The sequence below is a fragment of the Vipera berus genome (assembly GCF_964194415.1).
Source record: "Vipera berus genome assembly, chromosome: 1".
Classification (NCBI taxonomy): Eukaryota; Metazoa; Chordata; class Lepidosauria; order Squamata; family Viperidae; genus Vipera; species Vipera berus.
The window spans coordinates 290946312-290973524 of NC_138202.1; the positions used below are offsets into that span (position 1 = coordinate 290946312).

Genomic DNA, 27213 nt, shown 5'->3' on the forward strand with positions numbered 1-27213 from the left:
TACCTTAGAAGAATTGCTATAGATGCCCTGGCTGCATCTGAATGGGGCTTTTTTTTTGTTTCTGTGTTTCTTGTTTCTTTTTTTGCACATAGTCTTTCAAGAAACCTAGTTTGAAAAAAATATGATACAGAAGGTGGGGAAAAATGATTCAGTTGCTTCATAAAACAGGAGAAGAAAAAATAAGTTTCTGAAGACATGCTACTTTTCTACTAGTGTATACAGAACTCCATCATTTATTTAATGCTATCTAAAATATATTTATTTGCTCTAGTTTTCTGCCATGTATATATATAATTTCTGCCATGTATATATAACCTGCACTTTATTTTCACTATTTTCACTATCAATATTTTAGTCTTTGATACATTGATATCCAGACGCATAATTCTCATTGTATCATATAATCTATTAATATTCACTGGCAAACTTTTGGGTTCTCAGTCAACCATATATGATTTGCATGCAAAAGCACACACCCATTTGCATCATTAACTAAAACATTTGTATCTGTATTACAGAAGGAAGATAACAGCAACATAGTATACAAAATCAATTGCAACAATTGTAACCAATTCAATGTGGGACAAACACGAAGGCAATTGAAAACAAGGGTCAACTAGCAGTTCAATGACATGACCAAAAATCCCTGATCTCAATCCACATTGATGATAAACAACACCAATTTGATTGGGAAGGAACAAAAATTATTGGGCATGCCAACACCTGCCACACACTTGAATTTATTGAGGCCTGGTATTCCACCAAAGGAGCAATTAATAAGCATATTGATCTAGATGCAACATATCAATATGTAAGAAACCAGACCATTCGAAGTACCAATCAACAAGAGAACCAATCAGCTGCTCAGAATTCAAATATAGCTCCTAATAAACAACCCATCGCATAACCAACTGACCACACTGGCACACAAGACATTTATGAGCGAAGGAGAATGAGACAAGAAAATCCTGCTGATAATGTTACCTAGTTTGATAACAAAATGTTCAGAAATTATATTAAAATAAGCTTGGAGAACAAACCACAGCCAAAATCTAAAACCTGAGCAACAAGTATTTTCTATTGTTTCATATATTACCTTTATTATATAATTTCTGTAAATCAATAGAGACCGAATAAATTTTCACACATTCATGCACTTCTCAATTACTTGCTAAAGGTAAAAATATGTACTTCCCAGCGTTTGCTTATTTTTGTATACTTTCAGTTAGAATTACACTACCTGTTTTCAGCACTTAAACTAATCCCCCTGTAGTTTTTGAATTTATACTTGCTACCTTTTCCCTTACTAGATATTTGTTATTCAGTCACTAAATCTTGTCTGATTCTTTGTGACCGTACGGACCATAACACACCAGCCCGTTCTCCAGCATTTCCTGGACTTTGCCCAAATTCATATTCATTCAGTCAATGACATTATCTAACCATCTCATCCTCTGTCATCCCCTTCTCCCTTTGCCTTTAATCTTTATCAACATCAGAGTCTTTTCCAATGAGTCCTCTCATTTGGTGATCAAAGTACTTGAGCTTCAGTAGCTGCCCTTCCAAAGAACAGACAGGGTTGATTTCCTTTAGGGTTGATTTCCCTTATATATATATATGGGAAAGTTAACAGTATTCTTCCAATGGTCATGCAGTCTTTATACACATTAAATATTAAACTTTCTCTAATTACACAATATACACCTGCAGCTTTGTTATTTTATAACTTTTTTTTCTTGGACAATAACATTTAGTTTTAATTTCAATTCCACTGTTTGGCATGTCACTATCATTTCTCTACAAACTCTAAAATACTTACCAGCATTGCTTTACTTCAGTTTCATCCAAAATCATTTAATCTCTTCTATTCTTAATTCCTTTCACCCTGCCAAAGTCTCTTTATTTGGTCCCTTTCACTTACTTCCAAAACTTTTTTTATTTCCATTAAAATCACTCTAGTTTTACCTTTTAAATTTTAAACATTCCTTGTTCACTTTGACTACATTTGTTACAATTATCCTTTTCTGTCATTACATCGATGCTGTATAGATATAGTATCTTTCAACTTCATTTCTAAGAACAAGCATTCCTACATGCATTATTCTCATCCTGTTTATTTTCATTCAACATTCTCATCAAGCAACATTTTTGGATTTACTGTCAGTGTAATTCCACAGACTTTTGTGATACTCTGTACAATACTTTTTTTCTTAATACTAAACAACCTTTTTGCTTACATTCACTTCAATTCATGATGCTGGGAGAGCACTCAGGGTTTCTCTTCCCACAAATATTCTACCATTTACTCCTGTTTCATTCATTTCTTCCCTTTTCCATGTTCTTCTCCCCCTTCACAAGATACTGGTTCTTTATCCATATCATGAACAATAAATGGCACTTAAGGCTATTAACAAGAAAAGCTGAAAGCACTGAAATGCTAAAATGTATTAAATGTAATTTAAACATAATAAAAACAGCCCACATGTCCTAAAAAATCAATTGGCATATCAATGCCTAGAGAAATAAAAAAGTATCTATTAAATTCTATGGTGTTTTGTATTTTATTAAGCAGTAAATTAATACAAAAACTATTTTTCATAAACAATTAATAGCAAAACTATATGCTGAAACTATGGAATATTTTAAAATGTGACACAATTCTGACAGAAAAGTCAGAATTGATTGTAAGAATAATTATTGGTGTATCATCTTCACTGAGTTATCATTAAATTAAACACTCATTTTGATACAGATGAATATCATTTTCTATTTGAAGTGGGCAGGGATCCAAACACAGCAAACACATTGTTTCCTGATAGCATACAGTAAATTAGTAAAAACTCAACAAAGCAAGTACAAATGAATAATAGCATTAAGTGGAAATAAAAGTTAAATTCAAAGATACTTTTAGCCTTACATTCCATTTTATAAGAAAGTTGTTTATTTTAAAGAATTCCTAATGTACAAGAAAATTATAGACTTAATTAACTAAAATGCAGAGGTAATAACAGCTCTCTCTTATGATTACTGACTTAGGAAATGTCATCTCCAAGGGAAAATCCGTTTTTTCTTGATGTGCAGATTACTTTTTCATTTTAAAAAAAGTATGATTAATTGTAGTCATCTCTCCCATAATATAAATAGTTCCTTAGGAAAAACCAGCTACCCAGACAACTGGATTACTCTGCCTGAATGGTTCTATCGAAACTTTCCTACAGTACTTCACTTTGCATTGAACTATCTTATTAGAATGCCAATTATCTAGGTTTTCCTTGTTGACTCTGCTATCTTACAAATGAGATACCAGAAAGCCCATCTGATGTTGAAAAACTGTCTAGGCTGTTTCATAAGCCTAAGAGACTAGAACAAAGGGAAATACTGCTTTCCATTTGTACAAAGGTGACAGAGAAAACAAAAGAATATTGCCTGGAATACCCTTTTAAAATATTATTTATAATATGAAAATTAATGTGTCTTGAATTTCTATTTTTGGGTGCATCAAAAGTGCTTTTATAAAAAAAATCACATCAAATCTATAGTGCATTGTTTCTCTTGATTTTTTCTCACTTGCAATAAAATCTATAAATATGTGGAACAGCTTTTTGCTATTTTTAGAATTTATTTAATAAGCGGACTGACAGAGGGCTCATGTATTACGTCATTTTCCCATAATGTTAAACGTTAAAAACATAAACTTAAGTTTTAAAAAAATCACAGACAAGTAACACTTCATTAATGATGTCAGTTTTTCCCCAAGCCATTCAAGCTTCAATAATCCAATCCAAACAATATTTTAAGGAGCAATCAGTGAACTGAGGACCAACTAAATATTCAAGCATACTGTGATTTTAGTGCTAATAAAAAACCCACATCTGCATTGCAGAACTCTACCAAAAAATCATTTCTAAATGCAACGAGTAACTGCACATTTATCTTCTTACACATTATTCATTTTCTTCATAAAATTGTTACCCTAAAGGTACTAAGTTCAGAGAAAATTCAAATTCTATGCAAAATAAGTTTCAAATGTACTAGCTCGGTTGAAACATGTCAGCCACAATTCTCTACACCTGATTACTACACCCTGCCTTAAATGGATTTTGCAAAGGTAAATCATGCCTTACCAACCTTCAAGGAAGTGATAATAGGTACAAGGGCATAAATGATCCTGTCAAAGTTGTATAATACATGTTAAAAATTTCTTTCTTTTTAATTGATTTACTGACTTCATATGAGATGAAACTGATAAATTTCATTCTAATTTATTTATTCCTCAAAATGTTATAAATAAAAGAACAAAATGACAGAATGTACTGCTTTTACATATATGTATCATGTTATATTACAGTTTACTAATCACTGCTTATAGCTTTTGAAAATTCAACAATAAATGCTTGTTACCATGAATATCTAGGCAAAAAATAAGATTCCAGGTAGTTGGTTGGGAAATACATGCAAAAAATAGTATAGAAAATTAATTCAAGATACTCACCATATAAAAATACTTTACAGTGGTTAGGGACACATTTGCAACAGTCAAGAATTTTGTTATATGAATATTAAAGAATATTTAGTGTAAGAAATTATAAAGTAGACTATATAACAAAATTCTGATCATATATGTATAGCATCCTATTTTATTTTGAATCAAAAATAATTTTGAGCAAAAATAATTTCTGCTCAATTCATTATAAGAAAAGCATTACAAGCTAAACTGAACATATTTGAGACTGGTCAAGTCAACCATAGATGAATAAAATGGAGGCTTATCTTTCCCTAAATTCTTGGAAGCTATGCTTACAGAATAGGGTTTCAAGAACAATGAGAGGAAAGAGTGGTAGGTGAACAAAGTTTTAGATATATTAGAAATCCTCCAGTTTTCTCAATTTGCCATCCCCGAAATGTCAGGCTTTAAGTAGAAAAGTACAGGATTAATAAATCCACTGCATAACAACCATATTTAGTGGATTTATTAACACCCTTTTTGGAAAGAAATTGTCTCATTGGGGAAAAAAACTTTCCATACCAAAATTACACAAAGTAGTATGCATGTATATGTATGATTTTATAATTCTATTTAGTACAAAGAACTTGTACTAAAAAGCAGAAAAATCTATTTTTAATTTGCTGCTCAGTCATTAGAAAGGTACCCTATAACGACCATATGTTACTCAAATATGTTATCACACCTACAATTTCATCATATGTCTCCCAAGAAATTAATTAGCTCTAACTTCTTCAACTTTGACAAAATGTCTTCAGTAAGTCATGTTACTAGCTGTTAACAAACATTTCAAATTTCAAAGCTTTCCCAGCTTTTATTTAACCTTTAATTATTACAATTTAGCAGTATTTAAAAAGCAGATGTTCTTTAATGTTTCAATTTCTTAAGAATAGTATTTAGTTTTTCAAAAATTAAAAAAAAACATTTTAACATAGTTAAGTTTTCCAATAATGTTTATTCATATGCATAACTACTTTTATCCTTTTAGAATCAAGTTTTTTTAAAAAAAAAAACCAAAAACCTATAATTCTAACTGCATAGATGAAAGCAAATTATATAAAAATATTAGAATGAGGAAGCACTAAAATCAGAGGAGACATTCACTGTGACATAATAATTTTCTAGGTGGAGGGAATTTTTTCCTGAATGAAGAATTTCCATCCCAGATCTGTAATGGGGGTTCTAGTTCACAACGCAGCTAAGGCTATCGTCTCCTGTCCTATACACTTTGCCTTATATAGAACCCAGTCTAATTAGACTTTTAGGCTGCATATAGTCTCTGCAAGTATGGCAACCATGTATTTTTCTTTGGTAGATTTTAGTAAGTATTTTCGCTATAAACTTTTGTAGATTGCTTTAAAGCTAAAGTATTTATTATGTTATTAATATTTATTAATATGTTTCTTTCTGTATTATTCATTAGTTACCAAATTTGTTTAAGAAAGGCAGCCATATACATTTTCCTAACAAATTAAATATATAAAAAGTAGCATTTACATTAAACTACCATTGACCAATGGGTTTTCTACTAAAAATATTTCCAGCATTATTTTTGTATTACCAGAGTTATGCATTATATTAAAAATACGTACATTTGCATTATGCAAATGTACATCCTCCTCAAGATGGAATCAAAATACCTTAAAATGTATTACCAACAGATGGATTATGTGGTAAGAAGTACAGATATAGACTTGTTGTTGTTGTTGTTGTTGTTAGCTGCGAAGTCGTGTCCGACCCATCGTGACCCTATGGACAACATTCCTCCAGGCCTTCCTGTCCTCTACCATCTTCTGGAGTCCATTTAAGCTCACGCCTACTGCTTCAGTGACTCCATCCAGCCACCTCATTCTCTGTTGTCCCCTTCTTCTATTGCCCTCGATCTTTCCCAGCATTAGGCTCTTCTCCAGTGAGTCCTTCCTTCTCATTAGGTGGCCAAAGTACTTGAGTTTTAGCTTCAGGATCTGGCCTTCTAAAGAGCAGTCAGGATTGATCTCCTCTAGGACTGACCGGTTTGATCGCCTTGCGGTCCAAGGGACTCGCAGGAGTCTTCTCCAGCACCACAGTTCAAAGGCCTCAATTCTTTGGCGCTCAGCCTTTCTTATGGTCCAACTTTCACTGCCATACGTTGCAACTGGGAAGACCATAGCCTTGACTATACGCACTTTTGTTGACAGGGTGATGTCTCTGCTTTTTAGTGTGCTGTCTAGATTTGCCATGGCTTTCCTCCCCAGGAGCAAGCGTCTTTTAATTTCTTGGCTACAGTCCCCATCTGCAGTGATCTTGGAGCCCAGGAAAATAAAATCTGTCACTACCTCCATTTCTTCCCCATCTATTTGCCAGGAATTGAGAGGGCTGATGCCATGATCTTGGTAGAATTACAAGGGGCTACAAGGTTGAATTACAAGGGGCTAAAACCATTTACGAACATTTAAAAGCACACAATTTGATGGACCCAAAGCACCATTTATTTTTTTTACGGAGGGCAGATCATGTCAAGCTAATTGACTTTTTTAACTATGTGACAAATGTTTGGGCTGAAGGTGGTGCTGTATACATAACCTATCTGGATTTTAGCAAAGCATTTGATACGCTTCATATGAGCTAATAAAAAATGTTGCACAGGCTAGGGCTTAACAACTGGGTGGTTTAGCGGATAGGAAATTAGCTCAGGTATAGGTGATTGTGTTTGTTAATGGGGCACTGTCTGTCACAAGGGGTGTACCACAAGGCTCAGGTCCTATTTTATTCAATATATTTGTAAGTGATATAGCAGAAGGATTTCTAGATAAATGTTGTCTTTTTGTTGATGACACAAAAGTGTGTAATAAAATTAATAGTCCTGGGGGTATTCATTACATGGAAAATGATTTAGCATTGCTGGAGAATTGGTCAAAAATGTGTAGACTGGAGTTCATTGTTTCTAAATGTAAGATCATGCACTTGGGGAAAAAGAATCCTCTGGCAGAATACAATATTGGGGGTACAATATTAGACAGAGCAACACAAGAAAAGGCTTTAGGTGTGCTCATAGCAGATGACTGCAAATGAGTAAACAGGGTGGCCAGGCAAATGTGAAGGCAAACAAAATTCTGGGATGCATCACTAGAGGGATCACCAGCAAGAAAAAGGAGGTACTAATCCTGCTATATAAGGCTTCAGTAAGACCCCATTTGGAATATTGTGTCCAATTCTGAAGACCTCACTTTAAAAAGACATTGATAAAATTGAGTGAATCCAGAGATGGACAACAGAAATGGTACAATGTGTAAGGGACAGAAGATATCAGGAGAGATGGAAGGAACTGAGTTTGTACAACCAGGAAGACAGAAGGGAAAAGGGGGACATGATTGAAACCTTTAAATATATTAAGAGTGTAATAAGGTTCTAAAAGGCGGTATTTTCAATATTAAGCAAAAATCAAGACCACAGAGGCATAATCTCAAACTGTCAGGAGGGAAGTTCAAAAGTAATGTTAGAAAGTATTATTTCACAGAAAGAGTAGTGGAAGCTTGGAACCAACTTCCAGAAGAGATCGTGAGTCAATCATCAGTAACTGAGTTAAAACATGCTTGAGATAAATACATGTCCATCATCTGAGAAAAATTTAAAAAATGAAATAAAAATATTAAAATTAATTAATTAAAAAGAAAAAAACAAGAGTCAAAAATATGTCAAGGGGCAGTCTTGATGGATCATTAGGTCTTCTTCTGCCATCAGTTTTCTGTTTCTATTTTGCTAATTGTGCTGAGTTAAAAATGTTTCATTCTGGAACAAACAAGAGTAGTTTCAGATGTTGGAGAACACTAATGATGTGGACCCCTTGAACCCAACTAAACCATATAGTCCTTTCCACACTCTTCATTTGAATCAACAGATGCCCACAGAGGTATTCCTCAATTTTGAGAAAAGGTGAAAGTTGTATGTCACCAAGTCTGGACTGTAAGAAGAGTAGAGGAAGACAGATCCAACTTCTCAAATGCCTCTTCAGTGGTTTGTAGAGTGTGAGGCCTAGCACCATGTCACAGAAAATATTTCTTTTTATGGTTCTGAACTCTGCTTAATCATTGTTTCAAGTTTTGAGTATGGCAGTTCTGTTGAGCATTGCAGTTGAATATAGCACTCTGATCTGATACTGGTGCCAGGTTCAAGAAAATCCATGTGAATAATACCATCTGTGTCTCAAAATAACTGTACACCATAAATTTTCCTGTCAAACCCTAGGTTTTTATTTTGTTCTATCTTTTTTTTTGCACATGAAGTGTTGTGATGATATTCCATGGACTGACACTTCAATTCTGGGTCATAATGAAAAGCCCATATTTTGTTGGCTGCCACAATGCTATAAAGAAATTCCTCACTTTCTTTGTCAAAGTGTGACAATTGCTGCCAAGTATCAACTCTTGGAACTCTCAGCATGTGAGGAATCCATCTTCCACAAATCTTATAATATTGAAGAACATCAATAATATGACCCATACATTCCTGTGAAATGCCAAGCTTGACAACAATTTCCTTTTGAGTGATCCGTTGACTATTCTTAATCAGTTCATCAAACTTTCTCACATGAAATTTGTTGGTTGTTGTTACAGCTCTCCATTTCATTCTTTTTCTTTCTATAATTTGCTGTAATTATTTTGAAATTTATCTTTATTACTTCCTGTCAAGTGGAATCTTAGATATTTCACAGAGTCCTTTGCTATCTTGCAGACAGTGTGTCTTTTATAAAGTCTTCTTCTTCACAGGTTAAATGTCTTATCTTAGCTTTCTTTTCATTAATTTTCTTTCTGGAAACGCAGCCAAAATCTTTGATTATTTATATCAACAGTCATATGGAGCTTTGTGGTTGCATAATTAATATTATATTGTCTGCATAGTATTTCATTTTGTATCCCTCTTCTTAATCATTATTCCAGTTATTTATCTTTTGGGATCTTGTTTACTATGACTTCCAAAGAGATTACAAATAGTAAAGGAAAGAATGGATATTTTGCCTTGTGCCTTTCATTCTGAGAAGCTTGCAGAGTGTTCCCTTCACTGTACTCTTTGCTGTTTATTGTTGACATACGCTCTTTGGGATCATTCCCAGGATTCATTTTGCCTAGAACCTCCAGCAGAAATATTCATTCAAAGATGTCAAAGCTTTTTCCTCAGCTAAAATATTACAGCTGCCTTATTCATAATACTGACATAGTCTAGTGCATTTATAAGTAATTCAACTGTTCTCCATCAATGTTGCCTTTGGAATATGTGTCTGGTAGGTGGTTATTATTTGGGAATGCACTTCCTTTTACATAGCTAATATATTTACAAACAAAATTCTATAACGAAATTGGTCTACGTGACTGAGATTTCTTTTGTGTTCTTGTTCATGACTTTCCTTTCTTTGTGTTATGAATGCTTATTTCTATTTCTTTGACATTGTTTTTATCTCCTTGATTTCATTCATCATATTTAATAGTTATGTCACTAATTCCTTTTCTAACTTCTGGTAATTCTGGGCTATCAGCCTATCTGGGTTTGACATGTATCCAATTTTATTTTTAAATTGTTTTTATTTTTATCTCTTTTATTTTTTGATCTCCTGAATGGTTAAAATTTGCTTCACAAATGTGTATGTTCTTTACTGGATTCTTTAAGAGCTGTGCCTTTGTATGTTTTCAGACATTCCTTGTCAATTTTAAGTTTGGAATATAGTTCCTCAAAAAAAGTCCAATTATTTCCAATCTCTGCTGTCTTTTTTCTCCCGGTGTTCTCTAAAACATGTGTACCCTTCTTGCGAAGCTTCAAACATTTCTGAGTCCTTTCAAAACCAAAAGAACACCACACATAACCTCAAGAAGGCGGCCTGGCATGGCCAATAACTGTCTTGTATAGGGTCATACCAGGCATGCCTAGGCAGCAGTAGATGACAAAGGTCAGCTGTGCACATCAGGGCCAGCAGAGTTCAGAGTAGTAAAAGCAGCTGCAGCTTTGTGCTGGTGAGCTGGGTGGCTACTCTTGACATGGTGCTTGAGGTGGCACTTGATGTTGAGATGGCACTTGATGTAGGGACAGCATTGGCAACACTGGAGCTGAAGTAGAGGCCAGGAGTGGAGGTGCCAGCTGAGACTGCTGAAGACCCTAAGTCTCTACCCAACTACTACTAGTCCTGTCACCACCATCAGGGAGTGCTTCTGTGCAAGGTACCCAAAAGGGCAGAGATGAAAGAAATGGGAAGGTTGGGGGTGTTCAAGAGGAGGCCCTTACCTTACCGAAACTCAGCACTAGGATTCCCCAAACCAGGAATAGCTTGCATTAGGGTGGCTCCTCACCTAGCAACTTGAGATTCAGTCAACAATGGCAACTAAGACTGTTGGGATTTCTGTAGCTAAGTGATGCAATCATATGATGCCATGCTTTACAACTGCATTACTTAGTGATGGAAATTCTGGCCTCAATTACCATTGTAACCTGGATCTACCTGTATATGTCAATGTAAATTGTGTATTTTGGTGCCATCTAGTGGATCTTGAAGTCAGAGGACGGGAAAAAGAACTGATGATGATACTGATCAAAACCAGCATGCATTTATGACAGTTACAGCATTCCGTGATGAGCATTTACAATATTCCCAGGACCCTTTCAACAAGCAGTCAATGGACAAAGCCAGATTCCCTTAACAACTACACAGCTCACGTAACAACTGTGTGAGTCACTTAACAACCATGGCAAAAAAGGTCATAAGATTGGGTGTGACTCACTTAAGGATCGCATTGCTTAGCAATGGAAGTTCCAGTTACAGTCATGGTTGTAAGTCAAGGATACTTGTGGTCTCTCACTTCACTGTTGTAATTCTCTATGAGTCACAGGCATTCACAGAAGCAGTTAGTTAAAGCCTACAAATTTTTCCCAGAAAGTGTGTTGTAATTCAAATTCAGATCATGCCATATAAGTTCAACAGAATCTGTTTTGCAGGTGCTCTGAATTCTGGAACTCATCTTGATTAAAGCTTTTTTTTTCTTTTTTTAAGGAGAGTTCATCTCACCACCATATAGTTGTTGCTGCTGCAATCGAATTGTCTCTCCCTCTCCTTGTTCCTCCACATGGGAACAGGTGGGGAAAGTGATCAGAATAATTATAATTATGAAATCCAGAATAAAAAAGTAATTGTCACTAGAAGATCCAGTACAGAGAAATAATAATCTTAATTTTTGATTCTTTTGAACAATCTTTTAATCCTTTTGCCAAATTAAAAAAAAGAAAAACTGGGGGGACTTCGCAGCATGGTCAGTGTTGGAGAACCTCAACTGCATGGGTGGTAGATGGTTTTTAAAAATGGCCTGGGGAAACCTGTATCTTATCTAGACTCATGGTTTAAATGTCTAAAAGTTAAAGAAAATACCCAAACGTCAGAGCAGGACAAGAGGAAAACTCAAGTTGCTATGGCCATGCTTCTCCACTTCATTCTTAATTCATAAATCAGTTTCTTCTTCCTAACTCACCATCTTTACATTTTTGGGCACATCAATGCATAGTACTCAGATCAACACAATCATCATTAAAAACTGCATTTAATGGTGAATTTCAATTCTAGTCTCTTTAGCAGTTAAAAATTCAATCACAGTGCTTTACTTAAAGCAGGGGTTCCAAACCAGGGATGCTGGCACCCCCTGAGGATGCGAGACAATATTCCAGGGGATGTGAAAATTTGGGTTTTCAAAATTATAGTGTATATGCATAATTCGTTGCCATTATTTTGAACTTTTGTAAGGGGTGCGAGAATATATCAGAAGTGTTCTAGGGCTGCAGTGTATAGAAAAGGTTGGGAACCACTGGCTTAAAGCATACTCATGAAAGCTGCAGGTTTCTATTCCACAAACAGAAATATAATTGTTTTTCACAGCATCTGCCTGCCAACTGAAAGAACAGATACTAAAGAACATGTCAGAGTTTCTAGCATGTCAGTACTGCCATCTGTTGGTGGCTTATAATACTGGAGATATTACTTTTCACTCAACTATCTGAAATAGTTGAATCTGACTATGACCATATTCTACATGGAGTCTGTTTTCTAATTATAATTAAGGCCAACATTAAAAATGCTTCAAACTAAAGCCTAATTATGACATTGTAGCAATATAATAGCATAGTTAATAAAAATTCTCAGTGAATTACAAATAAACCAGGTATACAAATATACAATAAATGTAATCATTTTTTTATTTAAAAATATATTTACTGAATAAAATAGTTTTTAATTCACCTATTCTCTCAGGATAAACAATATTTAATCTTTGATAAGAAAGATAATGGCAACCTGTTCCTTTTTTCACTATCATCTATTTTCTAGCAGATGAATAGTGAATAATTCAAGCACTGGATGACAACTGAAAGTACAGTGTCCTAAACAGAGTATTCCATATTCTCTATAACAGAGGAACTACTCGTACTACAATATCAGAAAAGTAAACCATGGTATTGTTCAGTTACAAAAATACAACAAAATTATTAAAGCTCCTCTCACTTCTCACTTAAGAATGAAAAAACAGAACTCAAAAGTCTTCACCTTCTTCAAACCAGTAAGGGTAATGCCATGACAGCAAACAGAACCAAGAAATATAGCAAGAGAAAAAGAGAGACAAATGAGTAATGAACCAAATAAGTGGCAGAATATTTAAGTTAGTTCCTAATTTCACAAAGTAAGATTTTGATTTAATTTTCAATTTAAACAGATTTTAATTTAAAAACTAAGAAGTCAGTTTTATATGACAAAAAGGTTTAACCAATTTGAGAAATTGGAATACATATTTTTAATGTAAAGCATTTCTTTTTAACTATTCGGGTAGGTTTGTTTCTTTTGTAGTTAAAGATTAATATGGCATGTTTATGTTTAACAAACAACAGAGTAGTCTTAAACCACAGAAATCTATAATGGAAAAGTTTTAAGTTTTTTCTGAGTTCTTTCTATTATAACTGAATCCAAATTCAGGTTAATTATATTTGAATATTTCCATGAATGAGGAATGAATTGGTGTAGTTCAGACATGTCAAACACAAGGCCTGTGAAGTGGTTTCATGTGGCCTGCGAAGCCATCCTGGAAACAGTGAGGGAACGGCCCCCACTGCCTTGGTCCTGGCCCAGAGACCCTCCTTCTGCCAGAGACCCTCAAATCTGTCCCACTCCTGCCCAGGCCCCCATAGGCACCCTTGATGCGAACAATGTAGAGCTGGCCATGCCCACCCAGTAGGCCATACGTACTCTAGCCACGTTCACCCAGTAGGCCATGCCCACCCTGGCCAAATTGAGTTTGACACCCCTGGTGTAGTTGGACAGAAGAAGTGGTGTGTTCATTCCTCAGAGATGGTGTGATTTCACTGGTCCTCAAATAGGCAGTGGCCCATCCCTACTTCAAGAAACCAGTACATCCGACATTCCTGGATAATTTTAATCCATAATTTTAATCCATTCTCTATTTAGGGAACATTTTTGAGAAGGTGGTAGTCAGTTTGCATCTTCAGAAGGCCTAGAAGTTGATTATCCAAATCCTTTTTAGACAGATTTAAGATAAAGATTGCTAAGGCAGAACTGATTGTGCTTAGCATGACTGGGATCTTAACAGGATCAGAATGAGGGTTGTACATCCATGCTGGTCCTACTTGATCTCTCAGTGGCTTAATACCATCAATCATGGTTGTCTGACCATGGTTGCTGAGAATGGAAAGCACAGTGCTAATTTTCTGGAAATTGCAATGATTATTATTATGATCCTTCTAATATTTTTGAGTACTTTTGCATGATTGCCACGTGTGATATGTTTCTTCTTTACTGTGGCGTTTTTAATATTATATAATTTGTCCTTCTTGCTGACCATTGATGGAATCATACACCATCTCTTAAAACATTTTATACCAATTTTCTTTCAGATTATAGCTTGGAATGGGTTTTTTTTAATTTTTACAGCATTTCCTATTGTTCCTATGGTTATTCTTTGAACTTTTGCATCTTTATAATTTTTAATTTATTCCCTTTTGTGCAATTTTAGTAATAATTTGTAAATCCATGCTAATAAATTCTCTTGGTTCTGTATAAGCATTTCAAATTCTATTCTCTTTTAAGGTAACTTCTTTTTAAGCTTACTTTTTATTCTTCCATAAATTTATAAATACATTAACCATGATAAATTCCTATCTTCATTGAGCAAATCTTGCTGTCTTTAACCTGTTTTCGGAATTTGGATGTAGCATATTAGCATATGAAATTAAATCTTTCTTACTGTAGTTATCTGTGAAGTAAAAACCTTTTGATCATGAATGCTAATGATGAAGTTATTTGTAGAACATTCCACATTTTTAACACTGTTCCTTCAAATTATTGTCCTCTTTTGTTTCTTTGTACCCTAAATATCTCTGAAGTCCATTGGCCAAGCAAGATCCTCTATAACTGAGGTTTTGATATTCAGATATTATATTCATTTTGTTATCCATGATAGACAGCTTGTTTGATAATATAATGTAACTTGAAATGTAGGGCCAGCTCTCTTTTGAGTCAGATTGTGAATTTCCCCCCCTCTGTATGATCTATTAAATTTTCTTTGCTAGACCTGTAAACGTTTTTCCATCTTTCAAGATCATTTATTCCTTTCCATAATTTATTATAATTGTTCTGAAATATATTTGTGTTATATCTTGTCAAATAAACTCCTGAAAATACTGGATCTTTTGTTATCTCATAGCCAGTCTCTTTTTTCACAAAATCTTTTTCAGAATTTAGGTACCTGTTTTCATTAAGCAGAGTCAGACCCATGCTTTGTAGTGCAAACTAATTCCATTTGCTTTAATCTTTACTATTTGCCATTAGTATATGCTGATCACCCAATTCTTCTTCTGGATTAATTTTAGGACCTCTAGTCAAAATGTCCAGTCCAAATTACTAAAGCTTTCTCTGCAATCAGAAATATTACAGCTGTTTCATTGTTATTGTACATGAATACATTTACTATGAATTTACTGTTGCCCTTCATCTTCTTCAACCTGATCTGTGTGCATATTTATTTATTCAATTTTTATAGCCGCCCATCTCAATCAAATTGACTCTGGGCAGTGAACAATTATCACAATTAAAACTATAAAAACACAAAAACCATTACAAATAATATATATAGGTAACCTGTATTAACCTTTGCTAACAATCTATTATTGTATTTAAGTCATGGAAAGTCTACAACGGCTTCTTATCTACCACAAATCATCACAATGCTTACTCTGATCCATCCAGGATCAAATATTCTCATTTGTTATTTAATAATAAAACTTTTCCTTAAGGTTTTGATTGGGATCTTTCCCAACAATTGCATCTCATTCCCCAGTCATAAGTTTCTGTTGTAAGTATCTCCACAGCATTTGTTGTTCAAAGAATCTCTCTGTAAATTAAAACACAGCATCTCTTGTCAATTGCTTTCTGATTAAATATAATAAATCCACTCTCCAAACTTCATCCATCTTCTTAAGAAAGTCCACTCCATCACTCATCAGTTCTTTCATCTCTGAATCTTTTGTATTCATTCCCTTTTCAGCCTACTCCAACAGACCTGTAATTCTCAAACCAGGCTCCTTTTCCCTCACATCTGCCAGTAAGAGATCAAATTCCAGTCCATTCGACTGCAAGTTTAATTCAGCTACTATTATTTGTATCTGGGTGTCATTTTGGGTTTGATTTAAAACCATTGGTAAACTTTATCCAATGTTTCAGTTAGAGTTTGTAAGTTAAAAAGCATTTTTTCAAAGGCCTCCCGAAGACATTGTAAAGAATATATAATGTATAATATTCAAAATCTTTGATTTATTGTTGTTTACATTTTAATATAGTCCAAAACTCTTTTGTAGTTCAGCTTTCATGACAAAAGCATAAAATTTCACTCTTCAGGACATGAGAAGTAAATGTACCATAAGAGAAAGACCACAGAGAAAAACTGAGATAAAATTTCCTACGATAAAAAATAGTTAGAAAAAAAGGAAATTTCCCATCAGAATTTAAGAAAAATAAGACCAGAGCTTTTAAAAACTAGTAAAATACAGAATTCTTACAATAAAAATGTAATATAAATATAAATTAAATCAGATGACTTTCACTATCTTAGGATGAATCTTCCCTTTAAGCACGCTTTGGTTTTAACTGAATGTTTAAAGTTGACTTCCTTACAGCAAAAGTGAAAGTGATTTAAAACTCCAAAATAAAAAAAAAAGTTTACGCTAAAATCCAGCAAGGGGCTGTAGGATAAGTCAGCATTCAACCAGTTGATTAGTAGTTAAGATATAAATCAAAAAGTAAAGAAAACTTTAAAATGTGCAGTTAAAACCAGAGTGTGTTTAAAGATAGCAAACAGTTGAAAGGAAAAGATGGAAGACTCAACCTTCCAATTGCTACTACCAAAAATTGTGATCCTCAAGATCCCACTTCTCAGCAGGTACACAATCATTCAAGGATCCTCTTGCGTAACTCCTAGTTGCTCCCATTCAAATCTGGGGAGCAAGCCGCCAAAGTAGCTATTTGGTGGCATCATCAGCTGTTTGCAGGAGAGAAAAAGTCACCTGGCCACACCATCCTGGGAAAAGTCCCCAAGTGTCCAAATTTTCATCATGTGACCATAGGGATGCTGCAACAGCCATAAGTGTGAAAAACAGTCATAAGTCATTTTTTTTCAGTGCCGTTGTAGTTTTGACTACCCACAGGACCGTCCACCTGTATCATTTCATATTAGATAAGCTCAAACCTCTACTTTCTTTAGCATCTTGTTATAATTTGTATTTTTTCTTTGCATATAAATTTAGGTATACCTTGTTACCATTGTTTAGTAGATACATCAGGTGTCAAAACAGATATTGCCTTGAATAAAAATAACATTCTAGGTAAAACATTCATCTTAATCACAGAAATTTTCCCCAACACAAACAATTGTAATTTTTCCTATATTGGCATATCATTTTTAATTTTATTCCATGTCTTAATATAATTATTTCGAAATGACATGCAATTCACATTTGTCAAATTAACACTCAATTTTTTTACCCTTTTCTTAATCCCAAAACACTTTTTGTTCATCAATGGTTTGATCTTGCATTTTCATATTAACAATTGTTTTTTTTTATTATTCTTAAAAGGAGCAAATGTCTGAAATTCTTTTAGTTTTCTCATTAATAATTCAATCCTCTTTAAAGGATCTTCCAAAACCAGCACCAAAAAAATCTGCAAAAGATTTCAACGTATAAATTTATTTTTAAGTTTTTACATCTATTATCCACTTATCTTGCCCTTTCCCTATTCAAAATTTCAGGAACCAAAATACACAAAAGGAGGAATACGTCTTGTTCCTTTTTGTACCTCATAAGCTTTTGTTATTTCTTCATTAACAATAATTTGTGCTTTCTGTGAGGTATATAAATTGATTTTACCCATTTATAAAATTCTCTCCAAAACTCGTACCTTCCAAACTTTAACAAAAGCGCCAGTTTAAATTGTCAAAAAATTTCTCTGTATCTAAAAAAATTAATACAGCTTGTTTTTCATTATGCTATTCCAAGAATTCATGTCCAACATCATTCTAACATTATATTTTAACTGTCTTTTAAGTAAAAATCGATATTGATCTTCAGAAATAATTTTTTGCAGATTTTTTTCAATCTATCTGCTAAAATTGCTGTAAATAACCTATAATCATATTCAGTAATAATATTGATCTATAATTTCTTGCCCCTAAGTATTATTGCTCTATCAGCCACTGTCAAAATAAATCTCTGGCATGTTTTTTTCCTTATAGGATAGAATTCATCATATTTTGGATGGTAAAAGATTATTCTGAAAACATTTATAATAAGAACCTGATAATCCATTAGTCCTGGTACATTTCCTGATATTTTCATAGCTTCAGAAACTTCCCTTATTGTTATAGGTCCATTCCTAATCTATCTTTTTTTCTGTATAAGCTTTGATAAGTTTTTTTTAAAAATATTCATCATTTTTTCCAATATCTGGTCCTTTATACAAGTTAGAACAACTCTGTTAATTCTGGTTTTTGAACAGGCACATTGTCCATATCTCATTCTTAAAGTTTCAAAATCATTTTTCTTTCTCTTTTCTTAATTAATATGCTAACAATTTTCGTAATTTATTCACAAATTCAAAATTCTTTTAAATTTCAAAAATCTTTATTTTCATTTTTCTTACTGAGAACATAGATAACTATTGTTGTAATTTGATATGAAATGTTTAACTTTTCTGGCAGTGTCTTTAATTCTTCCTCTTTTCTTTTTATCTCATTTGAAATAGCCTGTATTTCCTTGAGTCTTCTTTTTACATTCAGCATTATGTTGCATAAAATAACCACAAAAGGCTATTCCCTAGTACAGTGATACAGGAAGCAGGAGCAAAACAGGAGCGAAACATACAAAACCCACCAGTTGCCAGAACAATATGGAAAGTTATCGTGCTGAGGAGTAGTCTTCCTTCAAATTTCAGATGCTAGGGATTTAGGGCTGGCACTTTCAGAACTTTGGTTTGCTCCAGCAGGAGTTCGCGTTTCACCTTGATTTTGTTTCTCAGAGGGGAAAAAACGGAAAAAAATCTCCAGGGTGTTTGGTTGTGAACACTGTCTAGGTGTTTTGAATGTTGATTTTATTGCATGTTAAAATAGGTAAACCCATCAACCATAAATCTGCTGGTATCCTGCTCTGCCAGCTCTTAGTTCACCCTTGTTTGCATTCCACCAAGATGTTGGTATCTTCCTCATCTTGTCATATTGTCTACTAGTCTCTGGGGCTTCTGTTAGAACTGCTGCTATCAGTGACATAGCAGCTGCTGGAAGGTGTTGTGTTGCACAAGGCGTAACTGGTTGATGGGTTATAATGGCACTGAAAAAAAGACATACAACCAGTCCTCATACTTATGACCATCATAATGTCCCTGTAATCACATGATCAAAATTCAAGCATTAGGCAACCAGCATGTATTTACAATGGTTGCAGTATCCTGAGGTCATGTGATCACCATTTGTAACCTTTTATTTATTTATTTTATTTTATTTTTAAGGGGGCTACTGACAAAAGTCAATGGAAAAATGTCTGTACTGACAAAGTCAATGGAAGAATACCACAAAGAAGAGGGAGTCAACTTATTTTCAAAAGCACCAGAAGGCAAGACAAGAAACAATGGATGGAAACTAATCAAGGAGAAAAGCAACCTAGAACTAAGGAGAAACTTTCCAACAGTGAGAACAATTAACCAGTGGAACAGCTTGCTTTCAGAAGTTCTTAAAAAGTTATTTTTAACAGACTGGAGAGCCACTTGTATCAAAGTATACAGGGTCTCCTACTTGAGCAGGGGGTTGGACTAGAAGACCTCCAAGGTCCCTCCCAGTTCTATTCTGCTTGTTGATTTATTATTGATTTAAGAAGCTGGATTTGCTTAAAGACCATAGCAAAAAGGTGATAAAATCTTTACTTGCATCTCAAACCATTCATAAATCAGTACCTTTGTTATTTTCAAAAATTTCTATTAATTTCTTCTTGCAATCCTCCACTATTGACTCTTACTTTAATAGTATTTCATTTAATCTCCATCTGAAAGATTTCCTTTTAAATTTATAGGATCAGAAAGTTTTCAGCACAATCTGGAGTCTGGGCATCTTTCCTTCTAAAGTTGAAGAGCAGCTGCAGTCTATCCCAACCTGAAAAGCAGGTGGGGAATGCAGCAGCCAGAGCAGCTGCTTAGCTCTAAGGACACATTTGACTCAGGAACTGGGCGGGCTGGCTGGAAAACCTGGAGCGGATCTCCCACTTGGTCTGCGCAGGGAAAGCTTTAGAGTGAATTAGGAAAAGTTTAATCCACTTGCACTGTTTTATGTTTACATGTTTGATGACAAACAGCCTTATGTTTATAAGTGACAGTTTTCCTACTAAGTACCTGCATGTCATAAGCATTTGAATTAAAATTACCATATTAAAATCAAATCTGATGTTTTTTAATTTTTATTTGGTGTGCGTTGGAAGAGGGGTAGTCTTATACGGCGAGTATAGCCCAAACCCTATAATTTAACAGGAAATGTAGGGGGTCGTCTTATACGCCCAGTCGTCTTATATGCTAGAAAATACGGTACATTATCTGGGGATGTCATTTTTCTGTCTCCATATATACACTAAAGCTAAGTTATCTGTCATTTTTTTTAAAAAAAAAAGCTTTTAGTAATTCACCTTCAGTAACTTGAATATTCTTCTCTGATGTGCTAACTGTGAAGAAATCACTCCCTTCCAATCTCCCATCAAACACCAATCTTCATAAGAAAAAGCTTGTTAGTCACTCCATAAGTTATATAAAAAATTCATTTATCTTCCTTAGGGCATAAATTCCCCAAATCATGGTTTTAGCCCCTTGTAATTCAACCTTGTAGCCCCTTGTAATTCTACCAAGATCATGGCATCAGCCCTCTCAATTCCTGGCAAATAGATGAGGAAGAAATGGAGGTAGTGACAGATTTTATTTTCCTGGGCTCCAAGATCACCAGAGATGGGGGCTGCAGCCAAAAAATTAAGACGCTTGCTCCTGGGGAGGAAAGCCATGGCAAATCTAGATAACATACTGAAAAGCATAGGCATCACCCTGCCAACAAAAGTGCGTATAGTCAAGGCTATGGTCTTCCCAGTTGCAATGTGTGAAAGTTGGACCATAAGAAATGTCACTGCACGTTTTTTTTGTTCGTCAGAAAAGTTCATTTCTAACTGTACATTTTCCCCTGCTCTCTGCACCTGTTGTGATAACTTATCTGGTAACCATAGTGAATCCCATATGACTAGCTATGTTATGGTTTCAGTCTGTTTATTGCGCATGTCTAGAGAAAGTTCTGAGTTGTTATCTGTATTGTTTTCTTCACTTTGCTGTTACTGTCTGTTACGTTAGGATGTAGCCCAGCTAGCTCTGTATAATATATATTTAGTTTTTATATTTTTGTAAGTAAAAGGTATTTAGTAAGATTATGCGTCGTGTTTTTCTTGCCTTCCTGCATGCACATCATGCATTCTCTGAAGCACAGTCCGTCGCCCTCTACAAAGGTGATTTTTACCTTGACAAGAAAGGCCGAGCGCCAAAGAATTGAGGCCTTTGAACTATGGTGCTGGAGAAGACTCCTGCAAGTCCCTTGGACTGCAAGGCGTTCAAACTGGTCAGTCCTAGAGGAGATCAACCCTGACTGCTCTTTAGAAGGCCAGATCCTGAAGTTGAAACTCAAATACTTTGGCCACCTAATGAGAAGGACTCACTGGAGAAGAGCCTAATGCTGGGAAAGATTGAGGGCAAGAGAAGAAGGGGACGACAGAGAATGAGGTGGCTGGATGGAGTCACTGAAGCAGTAGGCGTGAGCCTAAATGGACTCCAGAAGATGGTAGAGGACAGGAAGGCCTGGAGGAACATTGTCCATGGGTCAGACACGACTTCGCAACTAACAACAATAATTCAATTTCTACACCAACAAATCAGTCATGTTCATCAGTTAATAGATGTTCTGGTTTTAGTTGAAATTTAATAGAAGGCAACTCCATTTATTTTTTTAAGTCCAGCTGAAATACATTCTCCCAACTTTTACAAGTTAAATATTTTATGTTTTTTTTCCTAATAAGACTGTTGTAGGAAAATGTTGTTGTTTTAATTTTTTTAAGTAGTGATTATTTCTTGAGGTGCATTTGCTCCATTTATGTTTCACGTTAAGCATTTATAATCCATAATTAGGCTAATGGTTTAAAAAAATCAATGCCAGTAGCACCTAATTCAGAATCACCTTTTTCAAAATCATTTTGCATCTGTTGAGATTTTGGAGCAGTCTCTTTTGCAACCTTCATTTGAATGTTCCAGATTTACTTCAAATTCCCCCCTTTCGCTCCCCCAAAATCTGACCTTTTGAACAGATTTCATTCAAAATCTGTTTAGAAGTAAAAAATCATACCTTCTAATTTGTCCCAATAAAATAAAAATCTTTTTCTGTTTTGGTACTCAAATATCCTATCAAAAAGGAATAGTTTTTAAGTATTAATTCTTAAGTAGAATTCTAATTGGAATTTCTTTTAGGATAATTATATCTACATTATCAATCTTCTCTTGTGTTTTTTTAGCCTTACAAAATGCACTGAACATCCCTTTAAACATTTCTTATCCTTTAAAAATGTGAGTTTATTAGATACAACTTATGAATCTCTTGCCTCGGTATCCTCATCTTCCCAGTCCAAAAAAACTGGTCAATGCTGGTATAATTTTTCCTTCATATTTTCATCTGAACTCCATGGGATAGCTTTAAATCTCAAACTTAATTCCTTCAGAGTTCCCAGCCACACTATTCATTTTCTTCTCCAGTTCTCCATTTCTAACTTTTGATTTACTTTTCAAAATGTCCATCTTATCATTAGCTTCTTTTATATCTCTAGACATTTGTTTGAGAGAATTTTCCACCTTTCATCTTATCAAGGCTTCCATCTTTTTTTTCCCCAAAGACTGAATAGGGCTTCATGAGACTGAGTCAATTTAGATCCCAATTCATCGAACACTGTGTGTAGTATTGCTTTATCACTTTATCTTCCTTCTCTAACAATTGTTCTAAGGCAGCGGCCTCCAACCTTTCTGGCTTAGTGGACTGGTGGCAGCAGTAAGGAGGGGAGAAGGGATGTTTTCGCATGTGCATGGCACTTTTCCAAATGCATGCTCACCCACCATTTCTGTGCCCTGGTTCCAAACAGGCTGCGGCCTGGCAGCGGGACATGGACCAGGGGTTGGTAACCCCTGTTCTAAGGAACGTCTTCTACTCTCTATTCTCACTGCCTTATACATCATCATTTGAAAGCTAAATTGTTAAAAAGAAGATAAGATAAACACAAGCTTCGTCTACTTTTTAAAATTGTAATTGCAGGCATGCACCACATCTGTTTCCACAGTTACAACCAAATATTCAATCTATTCATATATACTTGGAAACCTCTCCCTTTCCCCTCAGCATGGCTGGCTCAGGAATTCTGGGAGTTGAAGTCCATGAGTCATAAAAGAGCCAAGGTTGCCTACCCCTGGTATATAACTATAGTATAATCATAATATTTGATTTTGCCACTATTATTAAAATCATTTTAAAACTAGACAAAAAGCGTCATTGGTTAACTTTACAAGAACTAGATTAATAGGAATTAACATTTTGTTCTAACATAACTGCATATTATTTTGATATTATCAAAATACATGCATTATATAACAAACATAAAACCTGTATAATATATGTCACTCTAGAATATAGTTTATTTGTTAGTAAAGTCAAATCCCTGGTTGGGATCCACAAAAATTGATAATAGACAAGATACTATTTAATCAAGGGATAAATAAATAACTTTTACAATAATTATAATAAAATGTATTTTGTGGATTCTTCTTGATTCTCTATGAACTTTTTTGTCCTATATTCTAATAAATTTAAATTTTGAAATTAGTAGTTCATTATTTTTAAACCACTTATACCAGCAGAAGAATACCTATACTGGTCCACTTATTAATGGGCAAAAGACTTATCAAAAATGATGATTCTAAATAGTCAGTAACAGACTATTTATATACTAACGCTTACCAAGGTATAACATTAAAGAACCTAAGGTATAATATATAATACCCCGTATGTAGTATAGAATATATACTCAATTATGAGAATAATTGATATATAAATGTTTTCTATGACATATATTTTAATTAATACTTACCTCTTTTCTGAACCCAGCCTTCTTTCACAATTGTAACATCGCTCATGATGGCTCTACTGAGCCTTCAGATTAAAGAATATTTTGCAGTATTACTTTTAGAGTTCCTTTATTCTTCTGACTTTCCAATATTTTAAAGCAGCCTGAAAGTGTAAATAAACAAAAATTAACTCTTCTGATGTCCCAGTAATACTTAATCTATTTGTTTATCACACTTATATAGCCGCCCAGCTCACTAAAAATGATTCATAATAAATGAATTTATATTCATAAAAATATAAAAAATCATCTTGAACAAGAAAATATTATAAAAACTTTAAACTGTGCAAACTGCACAGAATGAACAAAATATCAATCACAGTGGAGTCATCTCAAAAAGTTTTCAGCTTCCTGAGGTTCCCAAGCTTGATAATATAAAAAAGTCTTCCAAAACAATAGCAGAGATGGAGTTAATGTGACTTCAGGGATGTGAAGAATGTTCTTAAGGCAAATGTCATACAAGGAAGGACTGCCTCCCGGCACTCATGAAATGTAAGTTCCTAGAAGATAGTATCAATAACATGCCTTCTCTGCCATATCAAATGGGATGGGCTGATGTCCCCAATCCCTGGGCCGTGGTCCACTACCAGGCAGAAGAACCTGGCTGCGCAAATGGTGGACAAGTGTGGGCAAAGATCTCATCTGCCACTCACAGGGAACTGTCCCCTCCCCTCCCTACTGGGCCGTCAAACCAGAAAGGTTGGAGACCACTGACCTAAAGGCAGTTCTCAGATAACTGGACCTATTTCATGAAGGACTTTAAAGGTTAAAACCAGCGAATTGGACCCAAAACCAGATTGGCAGTCAATGCAGCTTGCAGAGCAGAGGTATAATATCTTCTAGGAGCAGACATAAACTGCCTGTGCCTTTGCATTCTTTAGCAGTTGAAGCTTCAAGATATTCTTCAAGGACAGCCCCATGTACAGCACATTACAGTAATCCAATTTGGAGGTGACTAGGGCATAAATGACTGTGAGCAGAGTCCCCTGATCCAGGAAAGGAGGCAACTAGTGCACAACATGAAGATGTGCAAATGCTCTCCCAGTGATGACTTTAAATATAAATATTGGCAATTTTCCCACAAAATAGTACATAGAATAGTTTATAAAAAAATGTAAAACGATGTAGAAGAGCAGGCAAAGCTAGGGGTGGAATTAATTGTATAATCAGCTTAGAGTCATTATGTTATCACAAATGGTCCAAGCCCAACCCTCTTGAATTCCATTGACCCTTATTTGGCACCAATTTATTACTGAATTTTAGTTGACTAGATTCTTGAGCATAAGTTTGAACTGCAGCTTAATGTATGATCCTGATCCTTTGCGCCTGTCAAATACGTAGATAACACTTAAGACATAGTAATAACAACAATAGCAACAAAAAGTCTTAAAAAGCACAGATAAACAATAAAATTTTATCTAGCATCAGGATAGCAACAATGGTGTGAATAAAATTAGCCTGGCCGAAATAAAAATCATTAGTTTTGTCACCCATTTCATCAATAAATTATAGTTCCTAATATATATACTTTTAAATTTTAACACGTTGCCTCTATCGATATTTCAACATTGCTGTGATGGATATTGGTTCTCCCTGACCATGAGCAGAACAATAATCTTATCACAACTGAAAAAAATGTAACTGTTTTATCTAGCAACAGATGGCTTATGAACTACATGACGAATTCTAAAATTGCACCACAGATATCCAGTGGCATATCAGCCATTTTAGCTACAGATAATCCTCAACTTAAGAGCATTTGTTTAGTGTCTGTTTGAAGTTACAATGGTGCTGAAAAAAGTGATTTACAATCAGTTCTCGCAAAATAACTACATAACTATGACCATCGCAGGATCCCACAATCATGTGGTCAAAGTTCAGATTCTTGGCAACTGGCATGTATTTACGACAGTTGTAAATGTGATCACCATTTGCAATCATCCCAGGGGGCTTCTGACAAACAGACTAAATAGAGAAAACCAGATTCACTTAAAACTTCATGATTACTTAATGACCACAGTGATTTGCTTAACAGCTGTAACAAAAAAAATCATAAAATTAGGAAGCATGTCTACAGGAAAAGAGGGATAGAAAAATATGAAATCGGTAACAGAACACTACAGAACAAACCATGTCTGATGTACTTGTTTCTGACAATGCAATATAGACTCAAAAAGCCAGGGATTATTCCATCATTCCATCATTGTTTTCTCATCAATTTCCTGCATACACTGTTACAAAATTCCTTCTGGTGGTCAGTTAGCAAATACAGTGCATTCAGAAAGTATTCAGACCCCCTTCACTTTTGTCAATTTTGTTATGCTGCAGCCTGATTCTACAGTTGTTGAAATTCATTTTTTTCTCATTAATCTATACTCCGTACCCCATAATGACAAAGTGAAAACAGAACTTTAGAAATGACTGTAAATTTATTAAAAAGAAAAAAAACTGAGACAATTGGGAGACAGAAGGTTCTATAAGTAACCTAATCCTGTGCCATGTAGGATTTTATAGATTCTAACCAGATTGTGAATGCTCTCCCTGATGCTCCTGTTAAATGAATGCAAAGGTAATTAAGCAAGAACGGGGTACCTCATGAGTGGGGGAGGCCCTGGGAGGCATCTGGATCCATAAAAGAGGCAGACAAGCAGCACAAAGCTTTGCAAAGCCAAAAACAGCCTAGCAGGAGGGAAGAACCCAACTAGATTAGGTAGGACCTACCACCACATTCCAATGCCAGGAAAATAAGTCTCTGTGCTTGGTTGATGAAGTCACATTTGTAGGCTGAGCCTAAGTCTCCATCCCTGCCTGTTGGGAGACTGCAAACCTCTCCTGGCTCTTGCTGGGCTTTGGGGAAGAAAGCAAACTACACCCCACTCCCTCCCTCCGAAACCCATATTTCTCCAAGAAAAAAGGAAAGCTGG

At 34.8% G+C, this 27213-nt stretch overlaps 1 protein-coding gene across 20 annotated transcripts in view; it reads right to left on the bottom strand.

Annotated features, from left to right (window-relative positions):
* The window catches only part of AKT3 (AKT serine/threonine kinase 3), a 175680-nt gene that overhangs the window by 141468 nt on the left and 6999 nt on the right, over positions 1-27213 (bottom strand). For 19 of the 20 annotated variants that reach the window (XR_014024902.1, XR_014024903.1, XR_014024904.1 and 16 more), the window contains one exon: positions 24254-24393. Coding sequence is in view for 10 of the 20 variants with exons in the window: in XM_081315977.1 (XP_081172103.1) it covers positions 24254-24299 (46 nt within the window). In the remaining 10 variants the exon portion in view is untranslated. Of the gene's footprint in view, positions 1-3; positions 106-24253; positions 24394-27213 lie in introns of all 20 variants that reach the window. The other variant, XM_081315979.1, reaches the window with a different exon arrangement.